The following is a 19,381-nucleotide window of genomic DNA, read 5'->3' on the forward strand; positions in this document are numbered from 1 at the left end:
GGTTATTAGTGTATCAACTAGTGCTGCTGAAAAAGTCAGTGACAAGTTGATGCTCTTAGTCTTAGAAATGCAAGGGAGCACAGACACCTAATGTTGGAAGCCCTGTCTAACAAGCCCTGAATGGCACAGATTCCCAATTAAAGCTTAAACGGTTGTGATAACATTGTATCAAAATGGCTTCTGCTGATTTGATTGACCTGTCTGCAGTTATGCTTGTGTCTCAAGACGTGTCTCAAAACTTATTTGCAAAATTAATTTTATGTGAGCAGTTTACTAGAATGATATCCTTAAAAAAATGTTTGAAATATTATCAGAATTATGGTTGCCAGAACAGTCATAGTCTTTAACACATATAAAATTGGCCAGAGGACAGGATTTTAAAACAGATTTTGTTCACAATGGAAATAAATGTCTAGGAGTTCAGTTACAAGAAGCAAAATATTAAACAAAAAGTCTAGAGCAGTGGTTCTCAAACTTTTTGGACCAAGTACCACCCTGATCAAACCAAAGCATCCACGTACCACCTACAAGTCATCTTCTCATAGGCACCCCAGAAAATCTCAATGACCAACATGAGCACGCGTGCATGCACACACTCATATACACATAAAATAAATATTATAATAATAAACTATATTTGATATAGCACCTTTAAAGGTGGCTTCTCAAAGCACTTTACAGAATGACAACAGGAACAACAACAATTAAAAATAAACAATATAAATATGTTTAGTAGAGCAAAGCAGATGTGAATTCATTGGTCGAGCCTTGATAAAATTCACAACAGAGTCTAAAGATTCTAACGGACAGAACAGAAAGTCCTCATGGGATGTACCCTCAAACTCGTATCTAACGTAAACGAGCAAATTGGCCAAATCAACAACATCTACAGACTCATCTAATTGCAGTGAAAAGCATCTGCTCATCTTAACGCATTCTATCAGTGTACTTCTGATATCATCCGCCATATCAATAATTCTATGAGAGACTGTGTCTTTCGGAGGGGGCAGCAGGTCGAGCTGTTTAGCAGCTTTTTCTCCACACATAATACGTGTCAGCTCTTTTGCCAACAGTAAACAAAGTTCTTCAAAAATAGTATGGGGCTAACCTGCTTTAGCAATCCGCAAGCTTGCATTTTTCCCCGTTTCCGTTTCAGGAGTCCGTCTAAGAAGTTAAAAGAAGTTTTTATTTCATGCGCATGAGAGTGAAACACAAAGACACTTAGTGTATTTTTCTCAAATTAACCTAGAGCAGTTCTTAAATATTTTTCTGTTATCTATCACGCTTTCCTGTGCTTACAACATTGGCATTGTTCCATAATCAAGCACATTCTCCTACCTCCCTATTTGCTGGAGATAACTTTTTTTTTAAATAAGTGGTCACTTACGTCCATAGCACGCATTCCTATACAATGATATAGAATTACATAGCTCTTGTGTCCACTCAGGTATTAGTGCATGCTGTATCATAGTACGTGGACTGCCTATTCGACACAAACTAATTTTATTAAAATAGAAAATTTGAAAACCTGTTCCAAGATTTCAGTGCACACAACAAAGTTCCAGGGTCATATGGGGTACTACCTGGGGGTGCTCCGTGTACGACTTGTGGTACCATAGTTTGAGAACCACTGGTCTAGAGCCTTTGTATCCCTATCTGTGTCTAGTTTGCTGTACCTTTGGTCAGGAGCACTGGTTGTTTTAATTGGAATTACAAAATACGGGTGATTAATTTATCAGTTTACTTAGTGTGTGTTTTTTCACTACTTAGTATTTCACTACTCACTATATCAACACTTAGTACATTCAACCAACTAGTCCCTCCAAGGTACGGTTTGTTTGACCTCCCTCGTCTCTCTGGCAGAAGTGGGGGCATTATTGTTATTTATAATCTCCTTTACAGTTTAAGTCCAGTTACTTTACCTCTGCTCTCTTCTTTTAAGTGTCGTGTTTTAAATGTCTCCGTTCCCTACTCTACCATTATTGCCATTGTCTATAGACCACCCAAACCTAATGAAGCCTTTTTAGGTGAGTTTGCTGATTTACTTTCATTTTTATCCCACAGATTTAAGAGGATCCTTATTCTTGGGGACTTTAATATACATATTGACTCATGATCTTCCAATTTAGCTTAAGATTTTCTGGTTCTGTTGGGATGCTTTGATCTAACCCAGTTTGTTCTTAGCCCAACACATAACAAAAGATACAGCCTTAATCATTGCAAATGACTTTTGTTTCTTACTTGTCTTCCCTTGAACTAGGTGTCTCCAATGGTTCGGGAGTGTGTGCCAGGTGGTACGCGGTCTTACCTAATTATCTTTCTCAAAGCAAGTCTACGCTGTTTTAAGTCAGAGGAAAAAATATTCTAGTATCCACTACAAAGGGGCTCCCCCTAGGAGCACTGTTAAGAACTGCAAGCTGTAAAAAGTGGGAGGAGGGACTTGTGTGTTGGTTCTAGATATCGGGGTTTCACCAGCCAATAAGGGGACCGTCTGTGTCAGTAATTGGGCCAGCACCAGCCTAGTCGGCTTGAGAGTCTGCAGAAAGGGCAAAATTTCCATTCATTCTCCTTGGCTGTACCCTTCTGTTGCCTTTGTGTTTTAATGAAGCTTGAGTTATGGTGCACCACCGCACCTCTTCTTTCTCCCCATCAGCGCCTATCGCTTCAGTGTTTTAGTTTTATGCACTACAATTGAAATGATGTCGCACACAAAACAAGACAGTCAGTTTGGCGGCGACGTCCTTGCCACCATGCAGCAGTCTATTGTCGTTAGTGATGCACAGGTCGGCTTTTTTTTTACCTGCACCCGATTTAAAATGATAAAAGAACTGACCCGAAGCCAGTCCAAATCCACTCCATTAGAAATTACACCGAACAATATTCGAACATTCATTTGATTAACATTTATTGAAACAGCATATCCAGATACCTTGTTTTAAACAGACTACGGTAGCCTAGTCTTGTGACTGTCATTTTTGTCAAGTGTTTCACAATCGATGCAGATAACATAACCTGTGCTTTTTTTCTTCAGTTGTGCTAACTAGCTCGCCAAACTTCTCCCACCTGGCTCTTTTGTCCCTCTCTCTTTATTTTTATTTCACTATTCTGCAGTTGTGTCCTGATCTGCTCTAACGAGGTAGCCATTATGTTTTTTTTGTTTGTATTACACTGTTGTCTGTTTGCTTACATTTGTTTCCGCTTTGCCTTGTGATACAAATGGGGCTTAAATATGGTAAAATGTCAGTTTTAAACCTTAAAATCACTTTAAGATACAAATGATCGGTTTTCTGCAATATTTTGCTTTTGGTCATATATCAACCCGCATCCGCCCAACCCGATCTAAAATCTTTTTTTGAACCCGAGTCAACTCGCGCATCACTAGTTGTCATGATTGGTTACGCTATTTATGTTTTTTATATGCGACTGTGGTTCGACTGTTGCACTTATTATTGTTCGTACTGTTTTGTTCTTACTTTTGAATATCTTACTTTGAGTTTAAAAGTTCAAAGTGTAATTTAAAGAAGCAATCAAAGAAGAAGGGTTATTATGGAGCACTGGCTCAAATCTGGGACTCTGAAAAACAGATATAGCGATGATAGTGACAGTGCAAGTGCGAATAAGATGCAGAATAGAAGTGAAAATGCGAGTGAGGTAATTTGTGAACCATACCAGAAGTGCTGTAATTCTAATTCCAACAGATTGATCAATGTGATGTGCAAGGAAGCAGACAGTGTGCTTGATGTGATGTCTTCGTCCAGACATGAGACTTGACCAGCTTGGATCCAGATATAATTTTTCTGATTGCTCAACAAGGCAGTTCAATTCTTCACATTAACATTTAAAGGAATAAAAACATTTGCAAAATATGCAGCTTTGTTCGTAAAAATATTATTATACTAATACTAATATTCAATATTAGTTATTTTTAGTACATTAATAGGTGATGATTTTTACAGGGTGAAAAGTAAGAAGTGGGCCACCGCATCTGTGACTTGGTGTAAGTGGTCCGCGGACCATAGAACTTTGAGAACCACTGCTCTAGAGGACAAAATACATTTGCTTAATAGCGCACTCTTAGCTTCCCTTGACTGTACAGTATTCACTCTTCGAAAAAGTCGAACCATCTCTTTTTCTCGCTCTTCCCCCTGGTACACTGACCATCTGTGTTCAATGAAGGCAGTTTCCCGGAAACTTGAATGTAGATGGCTTCTTTCTGGCCTAAATTATCAGGCTTGGAAAAAATACTTGTCTGAATGTAAGGATACCATAGAGTCTGCAAGATCCAGCTACTTCTCTCACATTTTTAAAAATAAAATAACAGTTCTAGACACCTTTTCTCCACCATCAACAGACTGCTAAAGCCAAACTGCCCCATCACATCACCTGCCTCATCGCAACTTTGCAACATATTTTTAGATTTCTTTAGCTGCAAAATCAGCAACATCCAGCATGACATTCTCTCCACAATGTATGTCACTTTCATACCTCCTTCCTGCTTGCCCAACTTTACTGGTTCCCTTCTCTCTAATTTCTAATTTCTCTCTTCTTGAGGCTGCATCCATCAGTAAACTGGTTTCACTTATGAAATCCACCATCTGCCTATTAGATCCCATTCCCACCACTTTATTTCAATCCTGTTTCACTACTCTCTGCCCCATTGTCCTCAGTATAATAAATTAATCCTCAAAACTGCTGCCATTACCCCCTGCCAAAAAGCCAAACAAGGCTCTGGACAATCTAAACAATTTTCGACCCATTTCCAACTTACCTTTCTTGCAAAAATTCTAGAACATGCTGTCACAATTCAGTTCAATAACCACCTCATTGCAAATTACCTTTTCAAACCCCCGCAATCTGGCTTCCGACAACTTCACAGCACAGAATCTGTCCTGGTCAAAGTCACTAACAATCTTCTAATAGCTTCTGATTCTGGTTCTATTTCTGTTCTCATTCTTCTTGATCTCATTGCTGCTTTTGACACTATTAACAATGGCTTTCTCAACTGCTCTTAATGGTTCAAGTCTTACCTCACTGACTGTTGTCACTGTCTCTGTGGGCGGACTTAGGTCTGAAATTGGACTTGTTAAGTCCGTTGTTCCACAGGGCGTGATACTGGGCTTTCTAGTTTTCAGCATATACATGCTTCCATTTGGTTAGCTTTTATGTTCCTCAACTATCACTTCTATGCTATTGATAGTCACATCTACATCCATAACAAAATAATGACACTGATGTGGCTGTCTCTACTCTCTCTAACTGCTTCTCTGACATAAACACATGGATGACTCAAAATTTCCTTCATCTAAACTGTGTCAAGACTGAAACCATCAACTTTGCAAGGCCAATGCTATAACCCTATCTGTGGATTGTACTGTACTTGAGCTTCAGTCTCAATTGAAAAACGTGGGGGTGATATTTTATTCAGGCTTGACATTTGACCCACATGTGCAAAATATTGTCAAAACATCATTCTTTCACCTCAGAAATATTGCCAAACTATGTCGTACGTTATCGCTAACTGTTGCTGAAAAGTCGATCAACATATTTGTCTTCTCCCAAATTGATTACTCTAATGCTCTACTTGCTGGGGCTTCTAGATCCACATTAAACAAGCTCCACAATGTCCAAAATTTGGCAGCCAGAATCCTGACCAGTTCTAGTGCAAGTGATCACATTACTCCTATCCTGGAGTCCTTGTATTGACTTCCTATCAGGTTTCATGTCGACTTCAAAATCCTCATGCTCACCTACAGTATAAGGCTCTGCTTGGCTTGGCACCTCAGTACCTGTCTGAGCTACTATCATTCTACTCCTCATCTGGCAGCCTTTGCTCTTCTTATTCTGATCTCCTATCTCTATGGGGTGACAGGACCTTCTCTTTTTATCCCCCAAAGTTCTGGAACTCTATCCCTAAGGATATCAGGATATCACCTTGCCTAAACTATTTCAAATCTAAACTCAAAACCTTATTCTTTAGAAGAGCCTTTACTTAACTAATTCTGTTTTACACATTTGCTCCTACTTTATTCATTACCCCAATCTACTGTCTCCTCTCATTGTGGATTTTCATTGCACATATCTTGTGTATTTTTTGTTGTTGTCATTCTGTAAAATGCTTTTAGAAAGCCACCTTTAAATGCTATATAAAATAAAGTTTCTTCTTACTAAAGCCTCTTTGCCTCCGTGGATAGATTCTCAATAGTTCTTTAGTCTCCATTCTCCAGAGTGTTTTAATTTTCATTACATTGTATTTTAGCTGAGTTTAATAGCTCAGAATAAAATAAAAATATTACCTTATTCACTTTATCAACTTAAATGGATAGGAACCACCATGATTTAAGAGTCGTGTAATTATATGAGACTCAAAAAAGTGACGTGATTTTTAAAAACAAAGTAAAGTCTACAAAGATTGAATTTTAAAGTAAAACAGGTCTGATGTTGTACAGCATATGCACTATGGATTTGCACCACCTCCAGATACCCAGATATTTTATACACTATGACCTGCCTTCATGGAGGGTGCCTTTAGCAAATTTGCACTAAACACTCCATGAAAGCACTTCTCGAATAGCTTTTTAATTAAACTTAAAATCCATTAATTTTGATATTGATATTAACATTAATCTTAAGAGAAGATCACTTTATTGGCCAAATACAATTTCATGTATTAGGAATTTGTCTTTTCGCATACCCCAACTTGCTCTCCATGAGACAAACAGACAAGGAGAGAAACTTGGGGTCAAAGAGCAGAGTCAGTCATTTATATGGTGCTCCTGGAGCAGTTGGGGCTATGGGCCTTGCTCAGGGGCCCAGCGGATTAGGACTTCTCTACCGGCCTCGGGATAACAAACCGGCAACCTTCCAGCCACAGGCGCAGATCCTTACCCAAAGAGCCACCACCTCGCCCCAAACTGGGCCCCACCCGATGGCAGGGAACTACAAAAATTGCTGGAAACTCATTCATGCTCCTCTCCACGGAACTCTTTAGTAAAATATTAAAATTAACATGAATATTGATTCCCATATCCTTCATGGAAAAAATGATACTAACACTGAATTTGTAGAAAATGCTGTCTAGCCACTAACTATCCATAGTGACCCTGGCACCATGTGCTAAAGCCTGGCTGTGGCTTCTGTTTTCAAGCTCCCTAGCAGACATTTTCTTAGCTTCAATGTAGCCCCTAATTCACTCATTACTCATCTTCCTCTACTCCAGGGAATGTTGTACTTGTGAGAGAGCATGAAAGGAGTTGTGTGCATAAAGTGCTAATGCCATGAAAAAAACATGCCTGAAAATAATGTAATATATATTGTCAGGTGATCCTTCTGCACATAAATGGATATACATTTTTTTGTAAATGTTGTTGTGTGAAAACTTTTTGTTACTTAACTCTGATAAAACTGGGGTTCTGTTGTTTGGAGGCAACAATACTGATAGGACTACTATAACTTCAGCACTTAACTCAGAGGATCTAAAAATCTGCTTCAAAGACTCAGCACGTAACCTAAGCATCATATTAGAGACAAGGCTCTCATTTAACTCATGTTAAAACAGTATCTAAAACATGTTTCCTACAGTTAAGAAATATTGCAAAAGTAGGGCAGTTTCTCTCCACTCCAGACACAGAGAAATTAATACATTCTCTTGTATACAGCAGGTTAGCTCTCAGAGGTCTGGCACCTGTCTGTCTAATAGAGCTTATTAATGCTTACCATCGAAGTCGCCTGCTTAGATCACAGAATGCAGGTCTTCTTCATATTTCACGCATTAATAAAACATTTAGTTGGTGGTAAAGCCTTTAGTTACAGGGCCCCTAGCTTATGAAACAGTCTCCCATTCGGGATGCCAAGTCAATCTCATTATTCAAATCCAGACTGAAGACCTATTACTTCAGCCTAGCCTACTCACACCTTACGTTATAGCCTGCTGCAACCATGGCTGCTGGTGCTGTGGTACATGCCATTGTGTGTCTCTATGTTGGCCCACCAGGTAGATACATCTGTTCTGACTAAACTATCCTATTCTCCTCCCCACATGTCCGGATGGTGCCCGGGCTGGGCACCACCTGAGTTGGGTGCTACATCTCCACCTTGGATCCAAGAGAGGCATCGTGGATATAGCTATCGTTTAAGAGGATTTTGCTGGTCTACAGAGAGCTGCATGTAGTACTGACATATATGATGGATGGATGGATTAAAACACCCATTCATTTATTTCCTTTTTTTATTGTATAATGTTAGCATGCCCAAAGGGATTGTGCAGCCAGTTGACAATGGACCCCTAGAGGTTTTTTTCTCCTTACTAAGGCATTTTTGGTTCCTCTCCTCCATTGTCTTCTGGTCTTCTGTTCTGTATTCACACAATTTATGGTTACTTGCGTAGTTAAGCGCATGAAAGCGTACAAATACCTGGCTTTCCACGGGATGTCACTCCCTGCATCCATGACAGAATGTTGAACTTATTTTTTGCCCTGTGTGCGGTGTTTTTCTTTTTTTTGTTCCTGGGTTTTATGTTGTTTCTTTGTTTTTTTCTCTTGGTGTTTTGGTCTCTCACTTCCTGGTTTCTGTGTTCACTGGTCTCCCTGACCCCGGTTTCCCTGGACTTTTGGTTCCTTTCTATTGTGTGTAGTTTGTTGCCCTGGTCTCCCAGGTTTTTTTTTGTTGTATGTGCCTTTGTATTTGTACGTGTTTTTTGTCTCGGTCCCCTGAGCCCCACCCTGCCCCCCTTCCTCTACCCAATAAAGGTTTTTACCTTGAAGGAGGGGGCAGCTCTCAGCCATGGACTCCTGGACATTTCCTTTCAGTTAAATTAGGTTTTTCCTCCCCCCAGTACAGTGCAGCTCATTTGTTTTTTGGGTGTCAGGAGCTGCCCGTGAAGGGGGGCGTACTGTCACGCCCTCTACAGCTAGAGGGCGCTCCTACTCTGTCCTGTTCCAAGTTTCCCTGTGCTTTGCGTGTCTTTCCGGTTTGTCTTTGTTTGGGGCTATATATTTCCGGGTCACCCTTTCCTCCTCGCTCAGCATTGAGGGTTCGGATGTCTTGAGACCCGCCTAGCCTAAAGGCGTAGGTTTCTACCCGACATCATCTGACCGCCTGAGCCTGGGCTAACCCCCGTTTCGACGCTACGCATAGGGTCTTTATTGCTTTCCTGGCCGTTCCACAGGATGCCTTTCCGACATCCGTGACAGTGTAGCATGAACAGATGGGGAATTGATGGGACCGTGTGACTTACTTTCCAGCCTCATCTGAAACATGATGGTCTAAGTCTTCTTCTCATAGGATCTTCTGTGTTGATAATGGTATGGAAAGTTGGAGAAATATTTCTGAGTTTAAGAGAAATATTTTAACTATATAATAGATCTGATGATGATGCTTGCAGGAGAGAGGAAAGGGGTCAACTCTGAAGTGCAGCTATAAAGGTTCTCTAATTACATCATGAATACATCATAAACTGTGGGTCATGGAATCTTATCTTCGTGTTACAAACTGTTAAAGTGTGGAAAAAATGCCTGTTTTGCGATTATGAACCCTTTTTACAATGCCTTGTGATTCAGCTTAAGTACTTTCTATCACTAACAGTGATGTCTTTTCTTGTCCCAGATGCCGGAGGAGCAGGCATTCTGCGTGTTGGTGAAGATCATGTATGAGTATGGCCTGAGGCTGTTGTACAAGAACAACTTTGAGGATCTGCACTGCAAATTCTACCAGCTGGAAAGACTTATGCAGGTGAGCAGCATACCCCCCTGTCAGTTTAATTCACAAAGTCTTATTTTTGTTTTAAGGAAATGAAGAACATAAAGAACAACACTATCTTTGAACAATCAAATATTGCATAATGAGAGAGGGTGAGCTGTACCATCATTGGCCCAATAACCTTTCCAGTGATCTTAAAGGACTTTTGCTAATGGATGTAATTAATTTTCATTTTAGATTATTAGCTTTAACACCACTGTCAAAAAAACGTATCTCTTAAAGCATAACAACTCGTGGTTTTAACTTAAAATTCGTTGTGCTCTCTGGTGCTTTCAGATTGATGAACTGAAAAAGAAACTAGATATACTTTTAGTTGTCTTTTCATTGAAACTGACATTATTGTGGAGTAAATTTACTGGACATGAATATTGCTACAAATGGGGGGTTGCTAAACTAGAGAAATTCAGAGAATGAGTAAGTGGATAAATCAGTAAGTAAAACTAATAATTATAACTCCCAACTTGTAAAGATTTTGCAAAGAATATACCTGAGCAGTTGGTTTGGTTAGACGCATGGGAATTCTTTGTCCTCTGGCACAACTTTATGAAAAGACTAATAATTTGGGTACACAACATAAAACAAGTGTCACGCTGTGTAGTTTAGGACCCTGTGCAGATGGTATAATCCAGAAGTGACTGGAAAAGGGCTACGTGGAAAACTCAGTCAGGAATGAAAGGGATGGCGAACAGGGGGCGGTGCCGACAGTGAATCCAGGTGCAAGGGGGGAATGCAAGCAAACAAGTCCAAAAAATAGTCCAATGTAGAATATCCGGAGGCGCAGACCAAAATCCCAAAACCAGGGAATCCATCCAAGACAGAACGATTAAAAACAGGAACATGGAACCAGGAAGTTAAAAACAGACTGACGAGGCCAGGCGCTCCGAGCCCCAGACTCAGCTGGTCAGGACGCTGTTCGGAAGCCTATGCCTTCAAGCCGCTGATGTAGGGCGACTTGATGCTAGGCGGGCCTCTGGGTGTCCGTCTTCCAATGCAGAGCCCCGAGCTTCCGGAGCACTGGGTATAAATAATACGGTGAATCCAGAGACAGGTGTACGTGATAATGAAACAAAACACAAAAAGGTCAGAGCAGCCCTCTAGAGGAGGGATGACGATCCTGACAACAAGTGTGTAAACTAATTTTTATTAAAAATGGCAATACACACATTAAATAACACAACATAAAAATACCCTAAGTTAAGTTACCCTAAGTACAAATTTACAAATAAAGCACCCCAGAGGCCTAAGTCTTAAACACCCAGAAAACCTCAGACTGTTACCAAGTAGTCCAACTCTTACATAATGCCTACATAGGCTGAAAATAAGACATAAACTGCCTTCTAAACTAAACAGAATATAACCTGCAGTTACATCACTCTCTCTCTCTGCAAACCTGGATGCCACCGAATGAATGGGAAACTATCTTTCTATTCTAAAAATGCACTCACTAACAGGGAGAGACCATTGTTAACCAAGGGATTCTTTAAACAGGAAGTCAGAGTTTCCTAAAAAGCACAGGATAGGAAGCTTTCTTAACAAGTTCAAATACTTAGCTCCAATCAGGTCTTCCTGGTTGATCAGGAACAAGGAGCTCTTGCCTCCGATACATTTCTGTGGTCTTCTCTGTTGTCTCCGACCTGTTATCTCCCTTGACTCTACTTCACCATACTCTTACATGGTGTCTTTCTAAATTGTTAAATATCACTTAATCATTTATCCAGAACGTAGTTAACTAAGATAAACTAAGGGAAAATTTATGATTGCTTTGATCACTGAATCTGCACCCCCTACATCTTCAGCCAAACACCCCTTTGTTTTGAAGATAGAAATGATAACACTGTCCAGGTGTTACGCATTGTATCTAGATTCTTGTCACCTATAGCTGTAACAAAATATAAGATGATATAAGATGTGTCAGCTTGTAAAAAGCACCAAGAATACAGGGAAGTACTGAGAAAAAGAGATGTCCTTTGTATAATGTTTCATAAGGACTATCATGCAAGAAAGCCTTGTGGAGAGTTCAATTGTAGTTAAAAGCACTGCATGCTGATCTTTAGAAATAATCTCATGTTTCTCAATCTGGAACAACCTGAAACCTTATTCTGTTGGAACACAAGCAATCTAATGATTTCAAGGTGTGCTTGGTTACTGCAGCACATCTGTCAGCCACAATCCAGAGCAAAATCCAGTTATGCTGTAAGTGTCGCAAAAGAGAGTTTAAAGAGGAAGAGAAGAGCTCTGAAAAAATTAAGAAGCCCTGTACATCTCCACTTTTTTCTAAATCTATTTAAGTATACGTCTGTAATTTTGCATGTTGCAGTAAGGAACAGATATCTGAGATCTTATAGTTTTATGAGAACTAAATAAATAACTACAAATAAGAGGAGGTAATCCGGCCTATCGACCCTATTTGCATGTTAGTAGCTAATTGTTCCAAGCATCTCATCTAACCATTTCATGAAAGAAACCGGATTATTGGCTTCAACAACATGGCTAGGTTGCTTTGTTCTAGATTTCCACATCTCTAAGACATTATGCATTATGGCATTGAAAAGAGACTGCATACACTAGTCCACCACTTATTTGCCCAAAATGTCTATCTACCTTAAAGAAGACAGGAACCAGAAACACAAATATTGAGGGAGTATCATAGAGAGGGAGAAATCAGATGGAGAGAGCTGTGTTGAGGAAATAGGAGGAAAGATTTGTGACGCTGGAAAGAGGTTGTGAAATACAGTATGAACTACGAAGCTCCACGGTGAAGAATTGGACTCCAAGGTGAAGAATGACTTGGTGTCATCTTATTTAGTCAACTCCATATGATAATGGTGTGTTCTGCCAAAATAGTTAACACTAAGCAATATTAAATCTTACACATTAAATAATGAAAAAGTGAGTATTCAACTGAATATCCCATCTCCTTTTATTATTAATATAAGAACATCAGAATGTAAGACTTCTCTGCCATAATGACCGAATAGTGGCTCAAGGCAGTTTTAGGATTAATAGCATTCAATGTGAAATGCATAAATTATAAATGGAAAATTTATGTGGACGGTCTCAATTTACACTCTGGCCTGGGGCATATCTTCACATTTATCCTTGTTTTTCCTGCATGCTCTAGTTTTCTCCCATTTTCCAAAGACATTCTGGCATTCTGGCTCACCAGCGGCTTCGACCCTGTTTGTTTGACCACAGACCTGACCAACATTCCCCGCCTGCTACACTACCATCACTGCCTCCATGCACAGCTCTGCTGCTTCTCTGTGTCCCTATCTACAGTAGTTGCAGCACCACACTGCCTGAGTGATCAACTTGTTCTGTCATTTCTCAATGTATGCGTTTCCCTCTCAGCCCAGTCTCTGTGTACATGCATTGCTGCTCAGCTTTCCTCTGAATGTGTGCTGCTGTCCTAAAATACTCTGCACCACCTAATGCAGATATAGATGTCAATTGCTCACAGCCGATGCAGATTTTCTCTTGGAACATGTTTTTATGGTAACCAGCATAGAAAGACAGGTTCATGGCTGGCTACAATGGCGAACACTAGCTCGCTCAACAGCTTTGCCTTCAAGGATAAGACTAAGCATAAATATTGGTGCACGTCATCAGATAAAAATACAAAAACTGTATCAGTGATACACCTGCTTGTTGGTGGGTCTCTCATAAATGTACCTTTCATGGTTTAAGTGGTAGGAAGAACAAAGATAGTTTGCAATGTTTGCTTAAAGGATTTAGGTGGAAAGATTTTTGGAAAAAATCATATCAATAATTCCTCATAAAACTTTGAATCAGAGTCCCTCACTAAAATTTGCTCAGGATGGCTCCACAGCATTTTTTTAAATGCTGCATAAACTTTGTTGCTTAAGCCTAGAGTTGTAGAAATCTTCCAAACACATTCATATTTTGAATGCTTCTTTATTCTGAACATTAAAACATTGAGCTAGTGCAACATCCATGCTGTTTGTCTTGTATTTCTGTATTCATCATTCTGTCTGTACATACTGAAGACTCTCAAGCTTTTAGATGTTAAAATCTTCTGGTAAGTGAAAAACTCTTTATGTGGAGACTGATTCCCATTAATTTGCAGAGCTCTTACATTCTCCTCAAGTATTTAAGTGCCATATTGTTGTAGGTATTAAAGGAAATCCAGCTGAAATTAAATTATCCTTAGAAATTGAATATAACTCACAGTGTGATTCTTCACAAGTTGTGCTGAACTTGATTAATATTGATCAGCCACAGTGAAGATATCTTGGTATCAGTTCATTGTCTTATGCCACATGGTAATAGCTCACAACAAAATTTGTCTAAATATCCCAAAGCCATATTTAAATGGCACCTGATAGTTCTTACCAATAATGGATAATACATGGACTAATTAAAGCCAGAGGATGCCCAAGATGTGTGGTGCATATTCCTGTGATAAGACCCCCAATCTGAAGTTTGGAGCAAGGTTATTTGGTCGAGCTGCGTGTCACTTTGTCCTGACTCTGCATCCTAAACATTACTGATCCTGGTTTCATGGCACCTGGTCATGTGTTGGGTAGTAGTTTTCTACAAAGCTTACCTTAATACAGACTAGAGCAGGGATTCTTAACCTTTTTGAGTGTGACCCTTTTTTGGAGTTAAAAATATTTCGAACCCCCCTCCACACACACAGATTTGAAAATCATCACATTGTATTAATTGTAAGCCTACTCACTTAATAATAATAATAATAATAATTTTATGTATATAGCACCTTTCATACAATTTTTTGCAACTCAAAGTGCTTGTTACAAAAAATTAAAAAGTAAAAAAAAACTTTAATCAACTTAAAATAAGCAAAAATAACACATTAAAAGAACCATGCACAAACAATACAAATAGCACTGAAATTATATTTTAAAAAATCAAGTAAAAGCAAGAGTAAGAAAATAAGTTTTGAGTACCCGTTTAAAAATATCCACAGAGCCAGCCTCTCTTATATTTTAAGAAATACTATTCCACAGTTTGGGTGCGTAGTAGCAAAAGGCTGCCTCTCCTCTCTCATTCTATGCTTCATTTTTGGAATAATCTTTAAAAGTCGTATACTTGTTGCACTCACCTTGATGGAATTTTCAGTATGAAAAGCTTCATCCATTACTTGTTTGAGTTCGGGGGGCATTTTCTTAGCCTTGATGGCTTGTCTATGAATCATACAATGCGCCCACAAAGCGAACAGAGCAACGGCCTGTACTTTCATGACTAGCCCACTGTGTTTGCCAGTCATAGCTCATGCACCATCTGAGCAGATTCGCACACACTTGTTCCAGTCAATTTCATACTCACGTACTTATGTGTCCAGCAAAACGAAAAGTTGATCGCTATTGGCACACTCGGGAAGACGGCGACAGAACAAAATATTCAATTAAATTCAATTCAATTTTTTATATAGCACCTTTCACAACAAGGTTGCCCCAAGGTGCTTAACAATGCAAGTGACCATACATTTTGTGAATACAGAACAGAAATGACCAGAAGACAATGGAAGAGAGGAACCAAAAACTCCTTAGTAAGGAGAAAACAAAACTCTAGGGGTCCAATCTCAACTGGCTTCCCAACCCCTTTGAGCATGCTAACGTTAAATAATTAAAAAAAAATAAATGAATGGGGGTATTCATTCATCCATCATGTCTTCTGTATGTCAGTACTCCATGCAGATCTCTGTAGACCAGCAAAATCCTCCTAAACGATAGCTATATCCACAGTGTCCCTCTTGGATCCATGGCAGTGATGCAGCATCCAACTCAGATGGTACCCAGCCCGGGCACCATCTGGACATCTGGGGAGGCGAATAGGATAGTTTGGTCAGAACAGATGTATCTCCCTGGTGGGTCAACATAGAGACACACAATAGCATGTACAGCAGCACCAGCAGCCATGGTTTCAGCAGGCTATAACGTAAGGTGTGAGTAGGCTAGGCTGAAGTAATAGGTCTTCAGTCTGGATTTGAATACTGAGATTGACTCGGCATCCTGAATATGGGGTGGGAGACTGTTTCATAAGCTAAGGGCCCTGTAGCTAAAGCTTTACTGCCAACTGTTTTTTTATTAATGCATGGAATATGAAGAAGACCTGCATTCTGTGATCTATGCGGGCGACCTGAATGGTATACATCAGTGGTTCTCAAAATTTTTGGACCAAGTACGATCAAACCAAAGCATCCATGAACCACCTACAAGTCATCTTCTCATAGGAACCCCAGAAAATCTCAATGACCAACATGAGCACGCGTGCACATACTTACATACACATATAATAAATATTATAATAATAAACTATATTTGATATAGCACCTTTAAAGGTGGCTTCTCAAAGCGCTTTACAGAATGACAACAGGAACAACAACAATTAAAAATAAACAATATAAATATGTTTAGTCGAGCAAAGCAGATGTGAATTCATTGGTCGAGCCTTGATACAATTCACAACAGAGTCTAACAGATTTTAAATCATCAGGCATTTTCTTGACGGCAAAGGCCTCATGGTGGATGCTGCAGCGCGTCCACTTCATATCTGGAGCAACCTCTAATTCGTGCAACTACACCGCTGTGTCGGTTTGTCATTGCTCTAGCACCATCTGTACAAACTCCGACCCATTTTATCCAGTCGATGCCATTCTCTTCGATAAATTCATTCAGAAGCTGAAATATGTGCTCTCCAATAGTTCCTGTTGGTAGTGGCTTACAGAACAGAAAGTCCTCATGGGACGTACCCTCAAACTCGTATCTAACGTAAACGAGCAAATTGGCCAAATCAACAACATCTAGACTCATCTAATTACAGTGAAAAGCATCTGCTCATCTTAATGCGTTCTATTGTGTACTTCTGATATCATCCGCCATATCAATAATTCTACGAGTGACTGCGTCTTTTGGAGGGGGAAGCAGGTCAAGCTGTTTAGCAGCTTTTTCTCCACACATAATACGTGTCAGCTCTTTTGCCAACGGTAAACACAGTTCTTACCTGCTTTAGCAATCTGCAAGCTTGTCCCCGTTTCCGTTTCAGAAGTCTGTCTCAGAAGTTAAAAGAAGTTTTTATTTCATGCGCATGGGAGCAAAAAACAGAGACTCTCGATGTATTTTTCTCAAATTAACCTAGAACAATTCTTAACTATTTTTCTGTTATCTATCACACTTCCCTTTGCTCACAAGATTGCCAGCATTCATGGTATGCATTTCTATGCTTTCCTGTGTTTACAACATTGGCATTGTTCCAAAATCACGTACATTCTCCTACCTCCTTATTTGCTGGAGATAACTTTTTTTAAATACAATTGGTCATATACGTTCATAGCACGCATTCCTATAGAATGGTATAGAATTACATAGTAGGTCTTGTGTCCACTCAAGTATTAGCGCGCGCTGTATCGTTGTACGTAGGCTGCGTATTCGACACAAACTAATTTAATTAAAATAGAACATATGAAAACCTGTCCCAATTTTTCAGTGCACACAACAAAGTTCCAGGGTCATATGGTGTACCACTTATGGTATCATAGTTTTAGAACCACTGGTATACATTAATAAGTTCCATTAGATAGACAGGTACGTGACCTCTGAGAGCCTTGTAAGTAAGTAGAAGGATTTTGAAGTCCGCCTTGTACCTGATAGGAAGCCAATGAAGAGAGCTAAGTATGGGGGTTATATGGTTGTACTTTCTGCTCCAAGTAACAATTCTAGCTGCTGCATTCTAAATTCGCTGTAAGGTGTTGAAAGAGTGCTGGGTGCTCCCTGAAAGTAGGGCATTGCAGTAGTCTAACCTGATGTATACAAGAGCGTGTGTTAATTTCTCTGTGTCTTAAGTGCCTTAGTTTTGCAATATTTCTTAGCTGTAGGAAGCATGTTTTTGATACTGCTTTAACATGAGAGTTAAATGAGAGCCTTGTGTCTAATTTGATGCCTAGGTTACGTGATGAGTCTTTGAGGCAAATTAGGTGTAAACTAAATGTATATTTGAGTGTCATCAGCATATGAATGAAAGTTAATATTATGTTTTTATATTATCCTACCTAGCGGCAGCGTCTAGAGAGAGAACAATTTTGGTCTCAGCACTAATCCCTGTGGTACCCCAAATTGAACTGGTGACATTGACGAAGCAGTACAATAATTAGATATTTGAACATAATGAAATGATTAGTTAAATATGAAGTAAACCACTTAAGGACGGTTCCACATAAGCCAACCTCAAACTCAAGCATGTGTAACAAAACAGAGTGGTCAACCGGCTCAAAGTCAGCACTAAGATCTAGAAACACAAGCACTGTTGCATTCCATGCATCAGTAGCTAACATAATATAATTTACTACTCTTGTTAATGCAGTTTCAGTGCTGTGGCCTGGGCGGAAACCAGACTGGAATTTCTCAAGTATATTATTTGATTCCAGATATGACTGAAGTTGGGCCACAACTATTCTCTCAAGAATTTTAGATAGAAATGGGACATTTGAGATGGGCATGTAGTTGTTAAGAACTTGTGGATGAAAGAGACATGTTCATCATACTAATTATAGGTCCTGCCAGAACTTCAAGGGAATCTTTGAGTGGGGATGGGATCTAGCAGATAGGTGGTTGATTTTGTCTTAATAATTAATTTCTTGAGTTTGTGTTCATTAAGTAATTAAAAAACACAACAGAGGTGCGCATATTTTTTTCTGTACCAGACTTCACTGCGGCTTATTTGATTGTGTTTGAAATCTGATAGTGTTAATTTTATTGTTAAAGAAGTTAATGAAATTGTCACTACTAAAGTTAGATGGTACTATAGAATCGGTCTTATTTGTAAGATTAGCTATTGTCTTAAATAGGTAGCGAGGGTTATTTTTATTACTTTCTATAAGTTCAGTGTAGTAAGCTGAACGAGCTCTATATAGGGCTTTCTTATATTGTTGCAGGCTATCAGTCCATGTTGGCTTGAATACTTGGAAACCATTTGGGCTCCTAGTTTGTGGCACTCCTGTTTAAGGGATTGTGTGTGATCATTATTCCATGGAGAATGTCTAGTGGTTTCGACTACCTTAGTCTTTAACGGGGTAATTTCATTGGGGGCCTGTCTGACTACTGTATTATAGTTACAGATGCAGTCATTCAAAATGCACGGTACAAACCCGTACCGCACGCAATTACCCACAAGTCATTGCTTTGTACCGCGGTACGTGATTAGCTGGCCAAAATGACTGACAGGGGCACTTGTGGTGCATTGGTCATTAGTAAAAAGATTAAATCATTTTATCTCTTTACTGTGCATGTTTTAATCCGCTTAGTATTGAATATTTATATGGAATTTTACAGCTTAATGGAAATTTTAGTAGCTGAGCATAAAAAGAAGAGGAGCATAACTCGTCTGATGGTCATAAACGATATTAATTTAGGAACATAAACATATTATGCAAACTGTATATTGCTGGTATTGGTATTTTAAAGAAAAAATACACACCAGTATTCCGTTTCTCCCTAAACATTTTAAGCATCAAAGTCTTACATGTGGTTATTTCGTGCTCTCTAATCTCTAATCTCAGTGCTCCTTCTGACCATGTTACTGTACATTTATATACAGTACTTTGTGAGAAAAGTGATGGTTTTAAGCTTTTCTGCGAATACGCTCGATA

The 19,381-nt window shown here is 39.3% G+C and overlaps 1 protein-coding gene across 2 annotated transcripts in view; it reads left to right on the top strand.

Annotated features, from left to right (window-relative positions):
* Nucleotides 1-19,381, top strand: part of rabgap1l (RAB GTPase activating protein 1-like) — a 351,445-nt gene that overhangs the window by 204,908 nt on the left and 127,156 nt on the right. For both annotated transcript variants that reach the window (XM_088926643.1, XM_088926644.1), the window contains exon 16: nucleotides 9,601-9,726. In XM_088926643.1, the coding sequence (XP_088782769.1) occupies nucleotides 9,601-9,726 (126 nt within the window). The remainder of the gene's footprint in view (nucleotides 1-9,600; nucleotides 9,727-19,381) is intronic.

This window comes from Atractosteus spatula, chromosome 11 (genome assembly GCF_055471065.1).
Source record: "Atractosteus spatula isolate fAtrSpa1 chromosome 11, fAtrSpa1.hap1, whole genome shotgun sequence".
Lineage (NCBI taxonomy): Eukaryota > Metazoa > Chordata > Actinopteri > Semionotiformes > Lepisosteidae > Atractosteus > Atractosteus spatula.